Below are 21,716 nucleotides of genomic sequence, written 5' to 3'. Positions count from 1 at the left end.
GCCTTACAGCCTAGCCAGTAGAAGGCGGGTCGTTACACCTCTTGATTTATCGAGCTAAATCTCACCCTTTGATAAGTCAAAGAAATAAATACTAAGTACACGTGCTTGTTATTATATCGGGATTAGGAGTACACACTTCCATAATAACAAAGGTCTTGTTCTTTTATTAAGTCAGTATAAAAAGAACTTACCTTAAACGGTCCTGCTCAATACACTCAGAGTGTAGTAGTGTAATTTTATAGTTAAGATAAACTAATATCAAACTACACTACGACTATTCCAATGGTTTGTTCCTTTCCATCTTAGTCGTGAGCTACTGTTTATAATTTATAAGGAATTGATAACATGATCTTCTGTGTGTGACACCACACATCATGTTATCTACAATATAAATTAATTGAACAACTATACTTAGCTTATAAATGTAGACATTTGACCAATGCGATTCTTATTTCTAAATAAATATTTATACAAAAGCTAGGCTTTTAGTATACACTCTAACAATATCTATAGCTTCTTATTCTGCCTAGAAAGTTTTCCAATCAATACATCCTAATAAAATGTGAGAGGAAGGACTCTAGTTAGGAAATCCTTAGTTTGGGAAAAGAAGTTCTTTATTTTATTATTTGTACCCTTTCACCACTTCGCTCCTATCATGCAGGTTCAAGTCTTCTCTCCCCCAACTTTTCTGTCCTAGTGTCCCACGCAGGTAATGACAAAAATGAATAGTGTTTCCTGTGAGAAGCACGTGATGCTGCGGTGGCAAAATAAATCCCTCACCGAACCCCTTATGTTCTCGAAATTTCTCTCCAAACTCGTATGTGCCCTAAACCTTTCTCCGGGTTGCAGCCTTCATCTTCCCACCTTCAACGGTCACTGGCAGCGCCATTGACGTCCCCTTCCGACGTCACCGATAGCGCCATTGACGCCCCCTTCCGAAGTCGACGACGTCCCCTCTTGAAGGCATCCAGGAGCTCCAGCTCAGTCTCCGCCTTTCCTCGACTAAGATCCTGCAGATCGCGTCTAGGGGTGTAAATGAGGCAAGCCGCTCATGAGCTATTCAAAGCTCGATTCAATAAAAGTTCGTTTGAGGTCGTTTAATGAGGCTTATTAAGATAAACAAGTCAAGCTCAAGCTTCACAATATTCGGCTCGTTAGCTCGTGAACATGTTCATTAGTAAGCTCATGAATAAACTTTTAAATGAAAAATAATAGTTTTGATATTGAATTTATAGATTTTACCCTCTAATTATAAAAAATATAGATAAATATATTTAATTTATTTATTAGAATAAAATTATAAATTTTAATAATAATATTATAATTTTCTCTAAATATATAATTTAATTTTTAATGAATATTTAAATTTATAATTTATATTTATTAAGTTCATTTAGGCTCGATAAAAGTTTGAATAAGCTCGTGAGTCATGAATATATTCGTTAAATAAAACTCGAGCTGACTAGATTATAAATAAGTCAAACTCAGACATTCAAGAGTTCGGCTCGATTACACCCTCCTTGCCCTGTGGAATCTCCGGTCAAATTGTTCACATCGCTTTTAGTGGAATCTCTAGATCTTTGGTCTTTCAGGCATGATGGTTCTAGCAAATTCAAACTTTTTTCAAGTTGTTTCATTTTTTTACATGTTAATGGTTGAGATCATTTTGTTTTTATTTTTGTTTCTTGAATCTTATTATACTAGAATAATTTGATAGCATCATTTGTGTGGCTGATGAAACTAAGATTGATTAGTGTTAAATATTATTTTATTTGTATGGTTTTTTTTTCTTGAATCATCTTGTCTCGTGCATTGTAGAAACTAAGATTGATCAAATGCATTGTGATTTGTGTAAAAAATATATACATTTTTATTTTTGTGATGTATTTTTTCATCACATTATCTATAACCATAATCTTATCTCTTTTTTATTAACAGAATCACATTCTGATATGTGTAAAAAATATATATATTTCTTGGTTGTTTTTTTTTTATCCAGGGTCAAGGTAATTATCATGGAGTTGTCATTGGTTGAATCTACAAGTTGTCGTAGGTTGAATTTTGATACAAACAAACACTATCAAGATAATGAGTTTGATGTTATAGATGAGAGTATGGATTCTACCATGTTATTAATGAGTTCTGACATATCTATCACAGAATAATTGATCCCAAAAGTTAGTATGGAATTTAAGATAGAAGAGCATGCCTATGGAGTTTTATTTGAAATATGTTAAACAAGTTGTACTTGGCATATGAAGGAGTAAAAGCCATAATGATAAATCGGATAAATTAGTTAACAGGATTTTTTATTGTCGTGCATAAGGAAAAAGGGGAAAGAACAAACGAGATGTTTATATGAAATCAAGTAGTCCTGAAACAAAGTTTGGTTGTGAGGCTAAAATGAATGTTAATTGTCGAAAAAATGGCAACTTGACTGTGGAGTAATTTGTTAAAGAGCATAATAATTATCTTTCAAGTCCAAACAAAACTCACATCTACAGATGTCATAGGAATGTACCTTCTTCCGCGGCGATATAAATTGAGATACCAAGTGATGTGGGAATCCCCCTAAAAGTATCTCATGATCTTATGGTGAGACAAGTAGGTGGGAGGAAGAATTTAGGTTTTATTCCTCAAGATTACAACAACTACTTATGATCCAAAAGAACAAAAAATATCAAAGTTGGTGATACATGAGGTGTATTGGAATATTTACAAAAAATGTAGTTTGATGATGATAATTTTTTTATGCTATTCAAGTTGATGAAGATGATTTGATAACTAATATTTTTTGGTGTAATGCTAAGATGAGAGCTGATTATGGTAATTTTGGAGATGTTGTTTGCTTTGACACAACCTACAAGAAGAACAATGAAGGTCGTCCAGTTGCGTTGTTTGTAGGTGTTAATCATCATAAGTAATCCATAATTTTTTGTGTAGCTTTATTATATGATGAAACTTCTTTGACGTTCGAGTAGTTGTTTGATACATTTATCAAAGCTATATGTGAGAAAAAACTAACAACTATTCTTACAAATCGAGATGCAGTAATGGCAAAGACTTTGACTTCTAGATGGCCTGAAACAGATCATTTGTTTGTGTATTTGGTACATTTATCAAAATGCCGCAATATATTTGAGTGGAGTTTTTTCTAAGTTCAAAGAGTTTACTAAAGATTTTGCCTTATGTATATATGATTTTGATGAAGAGGAAGATTTTTTTCAGATTGGAACATGATGTTGACCAAGTATGCACTTGAAGACAATGATTGGTTGAGATGTTTGTTTCACATAAAAGAAAAATGAACTTTAGTATATGGATGACATATGCTTTAACATATGCGGATATGACTATAACCCAAAGAAGCGAGAGCATGAATAGTATTTTGAAAAGGTACGTCACTTATCAACACAAGTTTTTAGATTTTTTTAATCGCTTCCAAAGACTGCTTGATGATCGTCGATATGAGGAGCTAAAAACTGATTTTAGATCCAATACAAGTGTTCCATGTCTATTGTATCCAATTGAAATTTTAAAATATGTAAGTTGTATTTATACTCTTGAGGCATATAAGTGTTTTGAATAAGAGTGGTACAAATCTCATGATTCTAGTATATAAATTTGAGAGGTTGTTAGATCACATACAAAATACAAAGTTACTTCTTACAAAAAGAATTATCATCATATAATTACACTTGATTTATGATGTCAAACAATTGAGTGTAGCCGTAGAAAATATGATTTTGCTGGAATTTTGTATTCTCATATTTGAAAAATATTTACGATGAAAAATATCATGAAAATCCCAAATGAGTATATATCGAAAAGGTGGACACGAAAAGCAAAAGGTGGATACTTTGGAGTTATTGATTCAATTGCAAACAAAGGTAGTTTGGATCCAACAACTTGCAACAATATACTATATAAAGAATTGAGTGGATTGTATGTTCAATTGGTTACGAATAAAGTAGAAAGGGAAGACACTTACTGTTGGTGTAATGAGGCCGACAAGAGGGGGTGAATTGCTTACGAGAAAAATAAACCCCTTTCTCGATCCTTTGATTATTTGCACAATAACAATAATAAAAGAAATAACAACTTAAAAATAGTATGTAAAAGGTCAGAGTTTTACTTGGTTACAACCTAGGTGGTTGTTAATCCAAGATGTTGAAAAGCACTAGAAGATCTCTTTCATTGAATGCGGAGACGCATTTTACACACGTTGACAACTCAAGAACGACTAGAAAAGTTAATACAAAAGTTGTTGAATATTTTCTAGCTCCAGGGGTCTTGTTATAGCCCTTGAAAAATCCTATCCGTGGGTGAAAGATGCCTATAAAAGGGTTCAAAGCGCCTTTAAGTGGATAAAATTTTATCCACAACTTAACGACAACAAACGGTTATTTTAGACTGGTATTGTTCACTGAAGGCGCCTTCAAGCCTTTGAAGGTGCCTTCATACTATTTATGGAAGATACCTTCCAAGCTTTTGAAGGTGCCTTCGTACTGTTTATCCGAAAATGGTTAACTTCCCTTGTTAATTACTTTTTGCTCCGCTTGCTTGGGTGATGCTCCAGCCGTCTAGAATTGAACTCACCCGAACCCAACTCTGGCATTCTCCTCGATCAGCCTTCCTCCCCAGCTTCTTATCCCTTGGACTGCAGCGCACGTCCTTCTCGTCCGCCGGTGTACTCTTCTGCAGCATCTCGTCCTTCGGATGCATCGAGCATGTTGACTCCCTTCCTGTGTAATCCTTCTCATTAGTTGTGTCTTCTGCTCAACTTCTTGTGTTCATAAGCTCTTGCACACTTAGCCACAAGGATCAAATACAACATGACCTAAATGAACTTAGTTGACCACAGCAAAACTATCCTGGGGTACTTACACTTACAAGGTTGTTAAAGATGATTTGTTGAGTATGTTTCAGATGGTGGATGAGAGGCTACAAGTTAATGAACCAACTGTCTGATACTCTATTGAAAAAGAGTTTGAAATTGGTGAAGGAAACTCTCTTAGAGTCAAAGGAATTAAAACAAAGAAGAAAACAGTCTCAAATAAGAGATTGAAAAGTGGATTAGATAAGATTTCAAAGAAAATGAATGCAACGAGGAAAAATAATCAAACTTCAACAATTGTTAAGGTTTTACCCTCATTCTTACATAAGTGTTGTTTATTTGTTGTCGTTATATTTGATAAAGTATATAGAATTACATCATTTTATTTTTTATTTTTGTATAACAAGCTAGAGAAAAGTAATATGAAAGTATATCCAACATGCTAGTGTTGAAGGTTTGAGTACGACCGAAACTCAATTTCAATCACTTTTGTCAACACAACTATCTCATGTTCACTGTAATATTAGTTATTTTCAAACAAATAATTAGGAACGATGGTAAAAAACTAATTCTTCTAATGAATATCTAATTGTTTAAGTATCAATGATTTGGCTATGCTATTGCTCTTGATATCTGACAATGCTTATGCTCTTCCTTCTTCTTGTCTTCTTTTGAATGACTTGTAATGATATGTGCATTTTGACGTTGTTCTATTGATTCTAAACCATATATGTTGGCTTACATGACTTTCCGTCGTTTTTTTTTTCTCTCCAGGGACATTAATTGTGTGGATGTTGCTACAATGGAATGCACATCAACAAAGAGTAATTAATGTCAATATATGTATATGTTTCTATTATGTTATATTAGCATGCATTGAAGTATACAAAGATAATTGTTTCCTGATTATGAATATCTTATTCTTGCACATCGCAAGCCGAAGGAGAGTTATTCTTGTGCAGCAAACAGTGATTGATGTCTCCTTTCTCCATTCTAATGTTATCCAAGAAATGTTATATGTTGCCTATAAAACTGGGTTTTGGTATTTATATGTTACTTGTAAAACTGTGTTCTAGTAACTAAATTGATATTTGTAAAATATACATATTTTAATGCTATCTTGATTAATATTGTAATTTCTTTAGAAAATAATATGGTTTAAATATTGTATATTTTTCTTGTTATTTTGTGAACTATGAGTCCACAATTGGTTGTGATTGAATCATGCTTCTCTATATTTGTTCGATGCGCCATCTCTTCTTAAACCAAAGATTCAGTTCAGTTTTTTTCTCTTGCGTAGACTGTTTTACTTGAGGATTGTATTTCGTAATAAATTTGGCAAAGGTGACTTATTAACAGATATCATTATTTTCCAAAATAAAAATTATGATGTTTTTAGTTCCATTACCATGTAGATATATTTTGAATCAGCTTCTCAACAACATTACAAACAAAAACCTGACATACCAATCATATTGGAGGAAATAGTTCGGTGATACACTCTAGCAGATGGAGATATTGTGGTATTTGAGTGTCTAAAAAGGGCCATAATGACCCTTTTGTTGATCAAATTTGTATAAACATTTCCAAACTTCCATGCGCCAGTGACTAGGATCCATCCTTTAGTTCTACAAAATGATTAAGTGAACAAGGTTCAACTGTATAATTGTCACAGTTGAAAAAGACTCCAAACTTGAAAGAAAATGGAGAAGATATGAAGGAAATATTAGAGTAACACAACACGGATAATCACAGAGTTTCTGTGAAAGTCAATGATAACTATAGTACGTGCAAAGCTAGTACAAGCAGTAATGCAAGTACTTAAAGCAGATGTAGTAGCATAGGCATTAACATTAACAAGCCTCACAGAGTAAATGATTCAAAGTGGAAAGAAATCCAGGCAATACGTGCCAAAGATGGTTTAAACATGGATAAACAAAGATAATATCATAACATCATTTGCTGACATAGGAAGATAACTGAAGAGTACAAAACTAATATCCATCTATAAATAAAAGAAAAAAAATGAAATGTCGACATCATCCATAATTATATTTCTTATCACATTACAACACTAACACTACTAAACCAGACCAACTAACAAACAAAACAAGTATACAGTCAAAAGAAATAAGTCCACTATCACTAATATCCAGACGATAAGCAGTACATTCCAATTTCCCATATTATGTCTAAGATAAGCAATGTATTCACTTCCTACCCTCGGCTCCACTCTTGGCAACATCGTTAAATGTATATCACTGGTGTTTTTATTTAGTCCAGTATCATACCTCACCCACTTTAACCATCCATGCTGCTTACATCCATAATATAGGCTTTCTGGATTCTTGATCGATCTAGAGACTAGCACCAATGCTGTTAGTCTGTAGTCCCTGCATCGTATATTTTTAAATTTGGTATGGTTGATGCTGCTGTTACTTGATGATGTCATTCGATAACAACCTAATTAGGAGAACGCCAACATAGTCTCAAATTAGATAAATTGAATCTTCAAAGGTAAAGAAAAAAGTATCATCTAATTTATTTGCAACTTATAATGATGTACCTCATTATGATAGGAAGCATGTTATACAAATTAGGTCCCTTCGGCTGCTAGTGTTCTCTTAGTTAAATGTTTACAAAATGCATCTAAAGGGAAGATTCTTTCTTTAGGTTATTGTTTGTTTAAATTTGTGCTTATGCATCAACATGTTCTCCATTTGAAGCTAAAATATAATTACATAATTGGTTGTAATGGAATAAATCTCACTTCATATTGGCACAAAGTCAAAGTGAAAATTGGCAATTGTGGATTTATCATCAAACATCACGATAGTATCACTTAAAATACATGGTTAGTTATATTATAGGAGTCAGGACCAAGAAACACCCACAATACTCATCTCCAAGTAACACAATTAACCATTGATTCCAGTTCTCTGATTCACCCTTCCATCTCCGGCCAAGGACGGCTAGCCAAGGGCACAACCAAGAGAGGGGGAGGAAGAAAGGTAGCTGGAGTTCCGGAGGGGACAGAGAAGGAACTATTAGCCACCGTCGACTTCGGGAGGGGAAGGAGATGGTGATGTTGATTTCAGCTAGAGTTTAGGTTAGGGCGTGGACTCGATCTGTAGGATCTTTGTTGAGGAAGGGCGGGACACGATTTGCATGCGGAGATAGAGCTGCAGCCCAGAGAAAGGTTTAGGGCACAGACGAGTTTAAAGAGAACTTTTTTCAAGTTGTTTCATTTTTTGCTAGAACCATCACACCTGAAAGACCAAATATCCGAAGATTCCACCGAAAGCGACTTGAACAATTCGACTAGAGATTCCACAGGACGGGGGCACGATTTGCAGGATCTTCGTTGAGGAAAGGCGGAGATGGAGCTGGAGCTCCTTGATGCCTTCAAGAGGGGACGTTGTCGACTTCGGAAGGTGATGTCAATGGCACTGCCGGCAACTTCGGAAGGTGACGTCAATGACACTGCCGGCAACTTCGGAAAGGGATGTCAATGGTGTTGTCGGTGACTTCGGAAGGGGACGTCAATGTCACTGCCAGTAACCGTTGAAAGTGTGAAGGAGAAGGCTGCAGCCCGGTGAAAGGTTTAGGGCATAAATGGGTTCAGAGAGAAATTTCAGGAGCATAAGGGGTTCGGCGAGGGATTTCTTTTGCCACTGTAATGTCACGTGTTTCTCACGAGAAATACTATTCATTTTTGTCATTACCTGTGTGGGACACTGAGACAGAGAAGTTTAGGGACAAAAGATTTGAACTCCTATCATGCAGTAGTACTACAGAGACTTTATATGATGTTCTATATCTCCATGAATCTAGAAACTTTTACTTACATTGTATTATTTGATCTACCTAGCGAATTGATAACATTCGAAATTATACAAGATTATACAATAAAGATCTTTTTTTTTTTTTACTCTCTTCAACCCTATGTCTCTTAACATAGTCTTTCCCCACTAGCAGTTTTTTTCGAAAAACTACATCTATTATGGTGTGGATGACAAGCAAGTCTATATTCCTTGATTTCAATAGAACTCCTTATCATGCAAGTACTCATCGTGGGGATGAAAATCCAACAAAACATTGTACAAAAGGTAAAACGTTCACCCTCAGCACTCTCACCAACTGATTCCATAGTTAATACAAAAGAGGTAAATCGGGAAACTACAGAAGGGGAGTCTTGGCACAACAGTAAAATTGTTACCATGTGACCAAAAGATCACGAGTTTAAATCCTAGAAACAACCTCTTGTAAAAAAAAAGAGTAAGACTGCTTATAATGAATTCTTTTCCGGGACCTCGTATAGTGGAAACTTCGTACAATGAACTATCCTTTAAAGAGTTAATTTAGGTGAAACATGCATTAATGAAGATAATAAATTATGATTAAGGGAAGAAGTGAGAGGCAAACACTGATAATAAGGCACGTGCCATGGGGCAGTAGCGGAATTGATGAACCACCAGCAACAGCATTCATGTTAATTATATGCACTTAATTATAGGCTTTTGTTGTGCATTAATTATAGGCCATTAATTAAGGATTAGTGTATAATCCAATTATTAACTTTTCGGTAAATCTGACGGGCAGAATCTAATCTGAATTTATCTAGTTTAAAATTAATTTAGTTAAAAAAATAATTAAGTTTTATTAATAAAAATTAATTAGATATCATTTTAAAATTAAATATAAAAATAAATGACAAAGAATATAATTAACTCATAAAATATAATATTATTAGGGCATCTATAACCTTGATCTTAAAAATTTTAAAAGAAAAAAGGTAATAGATAATTAATTAATTTTTCTCTCTTCCTCCGTTAGCTTACACATTACACTGAGTCGGTGCTTCTCGTTTCACTCAAAAAGTTGATTCTTTTCGGCTGCCGAACGCTTCGGTTCCTCCTCCCAATCTCCATCCATGGCGTCCGCCGACGGCATCACGTCGTCGTACGTTGGCCTCAGCCTCCGCCGGTTTCTCTTCAACCCCTCGTCCTCGTCCGAGACCTACGCCGCGGCGGCCGCCGCCGCCGACCGCAACCCCTTGATCGGCGCGACTCGCGTTCCGCAGCAGTCGCCGCCGAGAATGAAGAGAGGGATTGTGGCGTCGGCCTTCCGCGGGCTTGGATGTGCGTCGGCATCGGCATCGCGAGCTTATTCTCCGGCCGCCGCCGCCGTGAGGTCGTCGGCGGATTGGCAAGGGAGGCAGCCGTGGCAGCAGCGGCGGAAAAATAAGGACAGGAAGTGCCAGGTCGGAGGCGACGTTTGGTGCGCCCCTGGGATACCGTTCGCCGCGGAGGCGTCAGTGGACTGCGTGGTAGCTCACCAGCCGATGGTTGGAAGAGGAAAACCGGAGGCAAACGAGCGGATTAATAGAGAGGTATGCCGCTTTGGAGCGTTCTCCCTATTGATTCTTTCTAGTTCATGCCTTTTTCTGATTCTCGAAGAGTATTGAACTTCGGATCCAGAAGCTTATACATGGATTCATGGAAGCTAACAACGATTCTTCTCCTTTCTTCATATTTTTACTCTATTTTTGTTCTTCTTGATCTTAGTTTATCTTGTTCTTACTCCTAAATGAAACCTCCGATCTTTCGTTTGTTATGGCTAAAAGAAGGATCTTAGATATGTTTAGTTCAGCTAAATCTCTCGAGTCTTGTTGATTTTTTATCACAGCGAGCTTACGTTCCCAGAAGGGTCAGCCACCAAGAACAAATCTCATCCTCCATGGATTCTCCCTCAAATAATGACACATCATTCTTTGCACCTGAACTTCTGCGATCAAGGCCCCTGCACCACTTCAGAGGGCATTATCGAACTCCAGATGGACTTGAGGAGGTGATTCTGTCTGTCTTTCGATCGAACAATTAATTACTTTTCTCCATTTATTGCCTTTTTCATTCAATTGCTTAGCGGTGATAATCCAAAAACCAGTCATTTCTTCTGCAATATTGTTCCAATCATATGTTTGAGATGAGGATTATTGAATTTAGTTCTTCTTTTGGTGTGTGGAAGGCATCACTGCTAGTTTAACATTCTTGATTTTATTGGTTAATGAGTATGTTCAAAGATGACTGTTGAATTATATAGTTTGATAATTCTGATCAGTTAGAGTTGATGACATGAGGAGTAGAAGGCCAGAGAAAATGCTGTTTAACCTAATTAAAAATGATTTGAATCGAGTCAATTTACCAATTAAATTAGTGTTTATTCGTGACTCGTAACCCCAAGTAAATGCTAGGAGACTCACCTGACCAAGCACAGATGATCTTGTCTTTTTCATCTTCATTTGTTTGTCGCCTTTAGTGGTTGCTATCATTTTATAGTTTAATAAAGTTTTCGGGAGTTATGTTCTGGCTTCTAGTGTAGCTTAGTTTTTCACCTAATGACACTAGTTTGTGTCTGGACAATTTGCATTTTAAGTTTCACAATAGTATCTTGTCTCTTTGCTCTCCGTTGTCGGTTCACCCTAAGATGTAAACCGACTTTTAGTGCCTTCTTCGGGTCAGTTTGAACTTGTTTCAATAGCTCCTTCAGTTTGCCAATTTCATCTGATCATGTCTACTTCTGTTCCTATAATCTAAGATAAGTTGAACTCAAATCTTAAATTTGTGAGTTGGCATAAATATTGCTGGCAGTAGATACTACTACCTAGCCATTTCGGTTCTACTTTGTTGCGGTTTATTGTTATCGTCAAACTTATTGTCTCAACTATTTGGAGTCGGTTGCATAGTTGCATGAACTTTATCTCTTCATTGAGCCCTATGCCAATCAATATCACTAATAACATTTTAATTAAGTTATACTTTAGATAATGACTAATTTTTTTCTCTCGTCTCCTTGTGTCTTACACCTTCCACTCTAATAGATTTAACTCATCTAACTATTCAGACATTGTTTATTGAAGAAAAGGACATATAATCATCTCGAATTATGAATTCCAGTTTGTACGTCGGGTTGTCCCAACTACTAGGAGTTGATTATAGGAATTTTATCTTTCCATTAAGCTCTATGCAAAGCAATATCATTGATCTTATTTAAATAATTAAAGGCCTTAATGATATTTTTGGGTTATGTTTACTTGAGGGATTGAAATGGAATAAGAGAGAAATTTAAGTGGATTCAATTCATATTTTTCTCAAATCTGCAGATCATGATGTTCCATACCAGGGTTTTGCTAGGCGGAGGAATGGAAATGCACGACAGATTTCGCGATTGGCGGCTGGATGTCGACGATATGTCATACGAGGTGCTTAATTTTGTTTCGAGATTGATTTTCCTGGTTCTAGCACTAGTTATAACATCTTGGTTCCTTCTCCCATACAGGAACTTCTCGAGCTGGGTGACAAAATCGGCCATGTGAGCACTGGACTGAGGGAGGAGGAGATTCTACGCAGTCTCAAGAAAGGCAAGGATTCAGCCTTCGATTCTTCGGTATGGCATCACTCGACTGAAGTGGAATCAAAGTGCAGCATTTGTCAAGTAGGTGGTCGTACTCTTTTCAACTGAAGTTCTGTTTTATAAGCCCATTGCTGATTTTAGATACTACATTCTCTTTGCGATACAGGAAGAATACAGAATGAGTCGCGAGACAGGAAGGCTGGAGTGTGGCCATAGTTACCATATGCATTGTATAAAGCAATGGCTTCTGCTTAAAAATGCTTGCCCTGTCTGCAAAACTCCAGTTCTTAAAACCTAGAAGCCAAAATCCTCCCAAACCCGGTTCTTCCTTGTATAGAGGTTCAGCCGGAGGATAAACCAGTGATTTTTGTATTTGTTTTAGTTACATTTGCTAGAAGAAGATGTTGCAGGCAACTAGCCCTTGCAAAAGCATTTATTTATATCTGAAACAATTGAAATTAGCTGCTAATCAACAATATTTTCTCTCCTCTCTTGTCTTCTCCATTGCTCCCCTCTCACCACAAGTAAACAGGTCGTAACTCGGATAAAAAGTCCATTTGTTGCCTTTGTTTTTGTACTCGGATGAAATAATTTCTGGAAATGAAGGGTGTTTTTTATAAATTGTTTTTCGGTTGTGGACGATAATTAAAAACTGTAAGAACGTTTTGATTCTTTCGAATTCCTTCCCCCTTTTCCGGCGCTTTGGATCCCCCATTCCGACGCTCGATGGAGGAGCTCGCTTGAGAGTTGAGATCGACGCGTGCTTCTCGGATCTGATTCTTCCATCGAAGACGGAGTGAGGGGAGGCGTCCGCGGGTTGTCAAGATCTGGCTGTAGATCGGACGCCGGTGATCTCAGGTTAGTTGGCCCGTTTTGATCCGATGTTTAATGAGGAGAATGTTTTTTTCTTCTAGTTCGATTCAATTATTCCTCGCTTATGGTTGATTTTTTAAAATCTTTTTAGGGGGGTTTCTTCGGATTGTATTTGTATCTTGTCTTTTGATTTCTTGGCTTGGAGTAACACTCGATGATATGTAAAATTATCCAAAAGCATATCGCTAGTGGGCCTGTACTGCATCTAGCGTGTCTTTTGCTCCCAATTAAATGTATTAGAGGATTGAAATATTCTATTTGCATGAGAAGAAAAGGTCGTCAGCCTAGGTTGACAATAGTAAGTGTAAAAAGATCTTTAAAAAGTTTCATATCTGGGCTTTTTCTTGTTTTGTTGAGTGGATCTGTGAGAAATGGAGATGTAACATGTGTTGGACAACAATCCTTAACTTACGAATCCCAGTGAGATAACATTCTTAAGTTTCTCTAGTTCCTTGGAAAAGGATCCTAATGAAGGTGTTAACTTTTTCATAAAAGTGTAAGGCTTACACTCGTGATTGGATAAATTAATCACAATACGTAGTTGTGTTATACTAGGGTTGATTACCTTTTCTCTTCTTTTTCAACTTTGGCTAGCTCGGTTGGTCTGTCTCCATTTGGATGATATTGTACTTGTTTGATAAGTAGATTGAGTTTCACTTGCTTTTAGCTATATGATTTTATTGATCTCAGTTTGAGATAGCAGTGAAGTTGAGCAATCTCAAACAATTGTCATACTGCAGTGTCACTGGCTCATTTCTTATGGTGCAATAATGTATAGTCTGCTCTCTCATTATGCACAAGCTATGCTCAAGATAATATCTCATAATGTCAATATAGTTTTCATTATCATAAATAAAAAAGATAGCCTGCTAGCTTTGTGGTTATTTTTCTGTAGGTTCTGGCCTGCACATATTGTACTCTATTTGGGCCAACACATCGCCTTCTAGCTAGTCAAAGCTACACAGTGTGGTCGAGTTGATCTAAAAAGTGTGCCATATGACACCATACAGTTTAAATATGGTCCTTCATGGCTTGAAACACTTCTGATTTTGGAGCTTCAATGCGTTCCTCATTACCTGGTTCTCAAGTTAGAGTTCCTATGAGCAGTATACTACCTCATATTTAGCTAGAGGTTTTTCTTTGGGGGATGGGTATTGCACTTGGTGAACTTCCTTTTTTTTTATCTCTGGAGTGTTATGTCTTTGCTTAAAACTTTGTTTAGGTATGAATTAATGAAACATGCCATACTCGAACATCCTTCTGATTTTGTAATCTTCATAATCATAATTGGCCAGATTCCATGTCACTCTGTAATTACTGGTTACTAGCTTCAATTTCAGAAAAATATGCCAAAAGGACATGTTATTTGAAAATTACATATACTTAAAGCTTGTTAGTTTTCAATAATGAGGTCCCTTATTTGAAAATGATCCAACAGGACCTCAAACTAGTTTTTTTCCCCTTCAAATGCCACTTTCTGGACAAAACACCAAAAAAAATTCAACAAAAAATATAAATTTTGAAATTCATATGTAGTTTGTTTTATTTATTTATTTTTTTAAATAGACCTAGCTAATTTTCTATTAAAACATCTAGATTTGAGAAAAATCTAACTATGAAATCCTTAAGTTTCTGATAGAAGCCGTGGGATGTATCGCCATTGAACTGGAATATGTTTTATAATTATTCCAAACCTCAAAGAAATCTTTGGATAATGCACATGGGTAAAGGCTCTTCTAAAAGATGTAGTTACATGTCAAAAGGAAATACCATCTTAGTCTTGAGTCTCTGGTTGCTGAATAACACTCTATTTTTGAGTTTTTAATAATTCCAACTCTGAATGGGAATAAATGTTTCAGTCCACGAAGCTGAACCAACAGATCAAACCAGGGAACTATATTCTCTATTGGCTGAGACCTCAAATAAAATGGAATTTAACAACCTTCATATTTAGTTGTTTGATCACCTTGGATCCAATAGGCAATGACGATAGTGACTTTTTTGTAATATATATATATATATATATATATATATATATATTTTCTTGTTGTATATCATGAAGCTTATGTTTTCATTTCTGACCATCACGATACTGTTGGCTTAATGCTGAAACTAAAATTTACTTACAGCATTGCAGTGTCTTCCTTGCGAAGATTCTCCACCAAGATGTTTAATTTTAAAGATATATCTTAATTTGAACAGTGAATGCACCTTGTTTTTCCATCCATTGAAAAACAAGAAAAAACCTCACAAGTCTTGATTTTGCTACTAAATATTCTTGCCTGATACATGTTAATTAACTTTAGTGATTTGTCTTCCCTATTTGTTGGCTCTGTTGAATATTAAGCAACTGAGTTTTAGTATAAGAACTGTACCGACACATGAAAAGTATTGCAGCTCGCCCATCAGAAAACAAAGTAGAAACATTGGTAGAGCTTAGCAGCGTTTTCTCCTCTTATTTGAAACCAATTAAGCTCTGGCTTTTTGGGCGGTTTTGATGACTTCTTGACAATGTTACTACTAGTGTCGGTTAGTGTTATTCAACTGTCGATGTGTGTTCATTGCCTAGTAGTTTCAGGCCTGAATAATAATCAAATAGCTATTGTTTTGATTGCTATATTTCTGTTTATTGCTCACTTTTTGTGATGGTTGCAATTTTAGGGTCCTAACCAACTCTTTGATCTCGACGGTGCTGGTATAGTGTATCGACATTTTGGAATCTCATTTCGGAAGTTGTTTTTAGCAACCATGACAGTTAAGCAATAATCAAGAGCCACGTTCAGGTTACATTATTTATTCTTTTCGAAATCAATTACTGTTTGGATCCAAGAACATACCGAAATGTAGTGTCTGACTTTATCTTTGCCAATCTTTTCGGAAGATAATTTAGTGTTTTTGCTACTTTTTTCAGGCAATTTTCGTCATCTCCTTCAACTAAGAACCATTCGAATAGCTGGAGAATAAGCTAATATCGATCCCTGGTTTCCAACCTTAACATAATTCAGCATCGACCATCTCTGAGGTAATGGTCAGTTGATCCCCATTTATTGCAATCTCCATTACTTAAAAATTCAATCTTTTCCATACTTTCATGGTCAGAAACCTCAAGAAACAGCAAGATTTGGAACTGACGAGCATGGGTAAAGCACCAAAATTGAAATACAAGTCCGAGTCTAGCTAATGATTGCATTAGAAAGCAATGATTTTCACTTTAATAACATGATTTATAGTGTATGAATAGCGTGATTAATGTGCTGAAATGTGCTGTTCTACACTCCATTAACTGCTCCTTTATTGTTGTTAGTATTCTTCTTGAGATCGCCGACGTCGTCGTCGTCGTCATCGTCCATGAAGCGTTTCCAAAACCAGTGCTGCTTCCAGACGCGGTCGGCCATCTCCTCGATGGGGACGTTCTTGGTCTCGGGAAGGAAGAAGAGGACGAAGATGGACATGATGAGGACCCAGGCGGAGAAGAAGGCGAAGATGCCGTACTTGAGGTGGCAGAGCATGGAGAGGAAGGCCTGCGCGATGACGAAGGTGAAGAGGAGGTTGACGCAGACGGTGACGCTCTGCCCCGCCGACCGCGTCTCCAGCGGGAAGGTCTCGCTGGGGATGAGCCAGCCCAGGGGCCCCCAGGACCATGCGAAGGAGGAGACGAAGGTGCAGACCATGATGACGACGAAGATGGCCCAGCCGCGGCCGAGCTCGTCGGAGCTGTCCGTCACCTTCAGCCCAAGCACCACCGCGATCACCACCTGGGCGACGAACATCTGCGCGCCCGCCTCCAGCAGCAGCGCCCTCCGCCCCACCCGGTCCACCGCGTAGATGGACACCACCGTCGACAGCACGTTGACCGCCCCCGTGATGACCGCCGAGTACAGCGACGCGTCGCTCTTGAATCCCAGCGTGTTGAACAGAACCGGCGCGTAGAACATGATGGCGTTGATCCCCGTGAACTGCTGGAATATCTGGAGGAGGACGGCGATGACGAGCTGCGGGCGGCTCCGGCGGCGGAGGAGGTTGCGGAAGGGGTGCTTGACCTGGTTGGCGGCGCGGCTGGCCGCGAGGATCTCCTCGAACTCCGGGTCCACGTTGCTGGTGCCGCGAATCTTCCGGAGCACTGCCTTCCCTTCCTCCAGCCGCCCACGCTCAATCAAGCTGTTGGGCGTCTCCACCACCAGCAGCGCGCCGACCGTCAGCAGCGCCGCCGGGATGCCCGCCAACGATAACGACAGACGCCATCCCCACGGATGAATCCTGATCAACGCATCTAGTTAGCTGCTGCACACACGGAGAGACAGACAGAAAGAGAGAGAGAGAGATATGGCCGCCGGTGGCTTACTTGTCGGTTCCGTAGTTGACGAGATTGGCGAAGAGGATTCCGATGGTGATATTGAGCTGGAACAAGATGTTGAGGCCGCCGCGGATTCTGGTGGGTGCGATCTCTGAGAGAAACAGAGGAACGGCCTGGTTGGCGAAGCCAACGCCGCAGCCGAGCAGAATCCTACCGACGATCAGCATCGGCAAGTCCTGCGCCGCACCGTTGAAGACGACGCCGACGATGAAAAAGAAGCCGGCGATGAGCATGGTCGGCCGGCGCCCGAAGTTGCGCGTCGTGTAGGAGGCGAAGAAGGTGGCCGTGAGCCCGGCCAGGTACAGAGAGGAAGTGAACAGCTGCAGGCCCTGGTTGTCGTACTTGCAGTAGTTGCTATCCGTCGTCTCGTGCTTCCGACGATACACCGCCGGGAAGAACTTCTCCAGGAAGTCGTCCATCGACGTCACTCCACCTGTAAGAGAAATTAGTCAGCAACAGTTTTGCATTGAAATTTTCTTGTCATAATTAACACGCGCTTTCATTTCTCACCGGAAATTCCAACGTCGTATCCAAACATCAAACCGCCGGTGGCGGCCATGACGCAAGAAAGGATGACTACGGGCGTGATCTTGGCCTCGAAGTGGCTCCCTGCTGCCGCCCCCGACGACACCGAGAACCCCGCCGCCGGCATCCTCTCTGTCTGGGAACGACAACCGATCGACTCAAGAAGCGCGTCACCTGCTTCCTCCGGCCAGACGACGCAGTCGATTGCTCAGCTGAGAAATGAATGAAGACAGTGAGCCCGTGGAGTTGCTTGGATTTATAAAGACATGGGTTTGAATTTTCCACGGGAGTTGGGAGGGCTGCGATTCGGCCACGTGGTGAGATCAGATGACGGTCAACGGACGAGTCTGTGTCGGCTGCCCAACACTCCAGCTCCTGACGCGTGGACCCCTTGCAGCAATTTTTTATATTTTAATTTAATTATGTAAGGCGTTTTCGGATAAAATATTGGGATTTAGAACGGCAAATGAGGACACGAGCAATTAGCTTTTGGCATTAATTTCTCGTGGTCGACGTTGTACAGGGTGTTGACTGTAGTGAATTTATTTATTTATAGGGCACGTGGATTTGAAATCGATTGGATGTCATTTAAAATTTAGATTAGTATTCGTCCATGTGAAAATGATATTACTTTAAAGTATAATTATGTCATATATCACTAAATTTCTCGTGAGAATCTTTGACTAAGGTGTATATATATTAAAATTCAACTTTTGAATTTTTGAGCATAAGATATAAAATATTAGATAATTTTTAATTCAAAATTGAAATGACAATATTAATCCCATCCTAATTTAGATTTTAAAATCTATCTATTTTTTACACTCTGCATAAAAACTCAATTTTCTGCTCAATCCATACGTTAAAAAAATATTCTCACTTCTTATATGTATTTTTTTTTACTTTAGCTCTCTAATATACACCGATTATTTAATTATCTTTATTTTTTTAGATAAAAAAATTAAAATAAGATATAATTTTTCTTAAATTTAATATATTTAAATTAAAATTTAATATTTTTTAGCAAATTGAGTCCGACTCTTTTTTATAATCAACCGATTGATATATTCGATTTAGTTAAATTATAATGTATTTAGGAGAAATTATATGATTATTTTTAGACCATAATCTCTCATTATTTATATGTACAAAGAATTTATAATGAGATATAATTCTTTTTAAATTCAGTATTATTCAATTAAAATCAAATATATAAATTGATTAATTAGATAAAAAATAATTATGTTCGATTTGATAAAAAAATATACTATATTTTAATTTAAATATATTATACTTAGAAAGAATTACATCTCATTTTAAATTCATATATATATATATATATAATTTTAAAATTAAGAAAAAATTAATTTTAATGGATTCTAACCATTTAACAATCTCCAGTGTAAAATTGTTGACCGCTTGGGGCATCAGCACGGGGTGAGCGCATAAAAGGAAGAGTAGGTAGACGCAGAAGTGACCAACGCATACAAGTTACCTTCTTCCCCTGCACGTGTTCGTTTGCCACTGAGCAATGACTACATGTCATCCTTAGCCTGGAAAAATTGGACAAAAGAATAAATTTATCCTTATTCTATCAATTAACTATTCAGTTGGATGAGAACAAAAAAAGTTAAGATAAATTAAGTATATTTCTACTTGCTACATTAATTATAAGTTATTCGATTTCAATGTCAAACATGTGATGCACATAATTCATGATATATATATATATATTAATGATCCTTAAGGTGCGTTTATTTAAAAGAAGAAAATAAATTTTTAATAATATATTATTTTCATTAAATAAATAATTATTTTTTAGTTGGAACTTGGAATCAGGACGGTGGCGTTTTTTGTTCATGTTTGTTTTTTTAATAAAAAATTATAGTCACAATGATAACTCCCTTCTAATCTAATAAAAAATTTGATATACAATGGGAATGAAAGAGAATATAGAAGGGAAGGATTCTCAGTATCTCATTCGAATACTTAATTACATGTGTGCGTGACCCGCATGGATTTTAATTTTGATATCCTAAACGACGTGTGTGCGTGATCCGCATGGGTGTCTCTATGCATAAGAGGCACCTTTCATACAAAGAGACGTCCACACATTTCGCCCAAAGTAAAAAATCCTCTCTCTCTATGTGTGTGTGTGGGGGAACGACGATGGATGACATCCGATATGGATGATCTGGTGTAATTAATTTTTTTTAATTTCTCTCATATGCATGTAACAATTGTCTTCTCTCTTATTTGATTGTATGTAAAATACTGTTCGTTTCTACAAATCAGCACTAAAGTGGTGCTGACACCACCCACCTTGGTGCTGGCACCACCAAATCAGCATCATCCACCTTGGTGCTAGTTTATAGAAACCATGACCAAGTGCTGGTCTTTAAAGATGAGCACCAAACATTAGAGTTGGTACTAGTCTTTACAAATCGACACGTTGGAGTTGTTCAGCACCATGTTGGTGCTGGTTTCTACAAACAAACATTAAGGTGGTGCTGATTTCTACAAACCAACACCAAGGTGGTGCTGATTTGTAGAAACCAGCACAAGGTCTAATTTTTACAAACCAGTACCAAGGTGAATAATACTAGTTTGGTGGTGTTGGTTTGGCGATGTCAACACCACCTTGTATGCAATCAAAAGGAGAAAGAAGAGAGTTGTTGCATGCAGATGAGAGAAGGATTAAAAAATTTAGATTTTGGTCACGTTAGGTGTCCACGTCAGACGTTACCCACAGGAGCTCATATAAAGGTATGCGAACCGTATTCAACATAGTTGTGTTTTATTTAATCACATTGTAGCAGTTACGAGTCCGTAGTTGCTACAACATAGACTTAATGTCGTAGCAACTACAAACTCGTAGCTACTACAATGTGATTGAACAAATCACAACATAAACTTAATGTTGTAGGTGCTACAGACTCGTGACTGCTACAATATGATTGAACAAATCATTACCACATTGTAGATGTTATGGTTCCATAGTTGCTACAACAAACTTAGCATTATAACAACTAAGGACTCGTAGCTGCTACAATATGATTGAACAAAATCATGACCGCATTATAGCAGCTATGAGTTTGTAGCTGCTACAACATTAGCAGCTACAGACTCCTAGATGCTACAATGTGATTAAATAAATCACGACCATACATGTTGTGGTAGTTATAGTTTCATAGTTATTACAACACAAATTTAATATCTATCCCTACTACAGTAGAGAAATAATAAAAAAAAATCTACAACTGTGAAAATCACGCAGTGAGAGTTACACAACATATTAGCGCTCTCTCTTTCTCTATATATAACATTCATGTTTTAATAGTATGGTTTTATAGTTGTTATAATTCGCATTGTAGTGGTTATGAAATCATAACTGTCACAGTACAGACTTAACCTGTTCATTTAACATTAACGTTGTAATAATTATGAACATTAACATTAACGTTGTAACATTAACGTTGTAATAATAATTATAGTAACTTATTTTGTTCAATAATATTCATATTATAATAGTTATGAATTGTAACTATTGCAATACGAACGTATCATATTCATGCATCTGGTCCATCAATTCAGGATTAAACTTAAAATCACCATAAAGTTAAAATCGATCGAACAATGCACTTAAAAGTACCTATATAATTTTATAAGGAACTAGTGGGATAAGACATGCTTTTGATTTTTTTTTTTCAAATA

General features: G+C 37.3%; 2 protein-coding genes and 1 long non-coding RNA gene across 4 annotated transcripts; 2 read left to right on the top strand and 1 right to left on the bottom strand.

Annotated features, from left to right (window-relative positions):
• Positions 1–9,679: 9,679 nt before the first annotated feature.
• LOC122008854 lies at positions 9,680–12,738 on the top strand. The gene is made up of 5 exons (XM_042564729.1): positions 9,680–10,229; positions 10,526–10,687; positions 12,000–12,098; positions 12,176–12,331; positions 12,417–12,738. Exons 1-5 carry the CDS (start codon positions 9,771–9,773, stop codon positions 12,546–12,548), a joined length of 1,008 nt encoding a protein of 335 aa, XP_042420663.1. The 5' UTR covers positions 9,680–9,770; the 3' UTR covers positions 12,549–12,738.
• A 172-nt stretch (positions 12,739–12,910) lies between these two features.
• LOC122008853 lies at positions 12,911–16,567 on the top strand. Of its 2 annotated transcripts, XR_006119410.1 has the most exons (5): positions 12,911–13,108; positions 15,785–15,906; positions 16,035–16,145; positions 16,223–16,263; positions 16,428–16,525. It is a non-coding gene; the product is annotated as an uncharacterized LOC122008853 (long non-coding RNA). The 2 variants fall into 2 exon arrangements; XR_006119411.1 differs by lacking the exon at positions 16,223–16,263 and having other exon boundaries at positions 16,428–16,567.
• LOC122008852 (sugar transport protein MST4) lies at positions 16,278–18,253 on the bottom strand. The gene is made up of 3 exons (XM_042564728.1): positions 17,988–18,253; positions 17,466–17,910; positions 16,278–17,380 (listed from the first exon to the last, which is right to left on the bottom strand). Exons 1-3 carry the CDS (start codon positions 18,127–18,129, stop codon positions 16,393–16,395), a joined length of 1,575 nt encoding a protein of 524 aa, XP_042420662.1. The 5' UTR covers positions 18,130–18,253; the 3' UTR covers positions 16,278–16,392.
• Between the last annotated feature and the right edge of the window lie 3,463 nt (positions 18,254–21,716).

This window comes from Zingiber officinale, chromosome 8A (assembly GCF_018446385.1).
Source record: "Zingiber officinale cultivar Zhangliang chromosome 8A, Zo_v1.1, whole genome shotgun sequence".
Lineage (NCBI taxonomy): Eukaryota > Viridiplantae > Streptophyta > Magnoliopsida > Zingiberales > Zingiberaceae > Zingiber > Zingiber officinale.
This window is presented reverse-complemented; position numbering and strand designations above follow the sequence as displayed.

Bases quoted from the DNA above. Each gene is read 5' to 3' on its own strand.
- LOC122008854 (XM_042564729.1), top strand. From the start codon at position 9,771: ATGGCGTCCGCCGACGGCATCACGTCGTCGTACGTTGGCCTCAGCCTC. The intron at 10,688-11,999 runs GTGATTCTGTCT...TCAAATCTGCAG, and splicing joins CTCCAGATGGACTTGAGGAG to ATCATGATGTTCCATACCAG. The intron at 12,099-12,175 runs GTGCTTAATTTT...TCTCCCATACAG, and splicing joins TCGACGATATGTCATACGAG to GAACTTCTCGAGCTGGGTGA.
- LOC122008852 (XM_042564728.1), bottom strand. From the start codon at position 18,129: ATGCCGGCGGCGGGGTTCTCGGTGTCGTCGGGGGCGGCAGCAGGGAGC. The intron at 17,911-17,987 runs GTGAGAAATGAA...TTTCTCTTACAG, and splicing joins ATACGACGTTGGAATTTCCG to GTGGAGTGACGTCGATGGAC. The intron at 17,381-17,465 runs GTAAGCCACCGG...TGCGTTGATCAG, and splicing joins GTCAACTACGGAACCGACAA to GATTCATCCGTGGGGATGGC.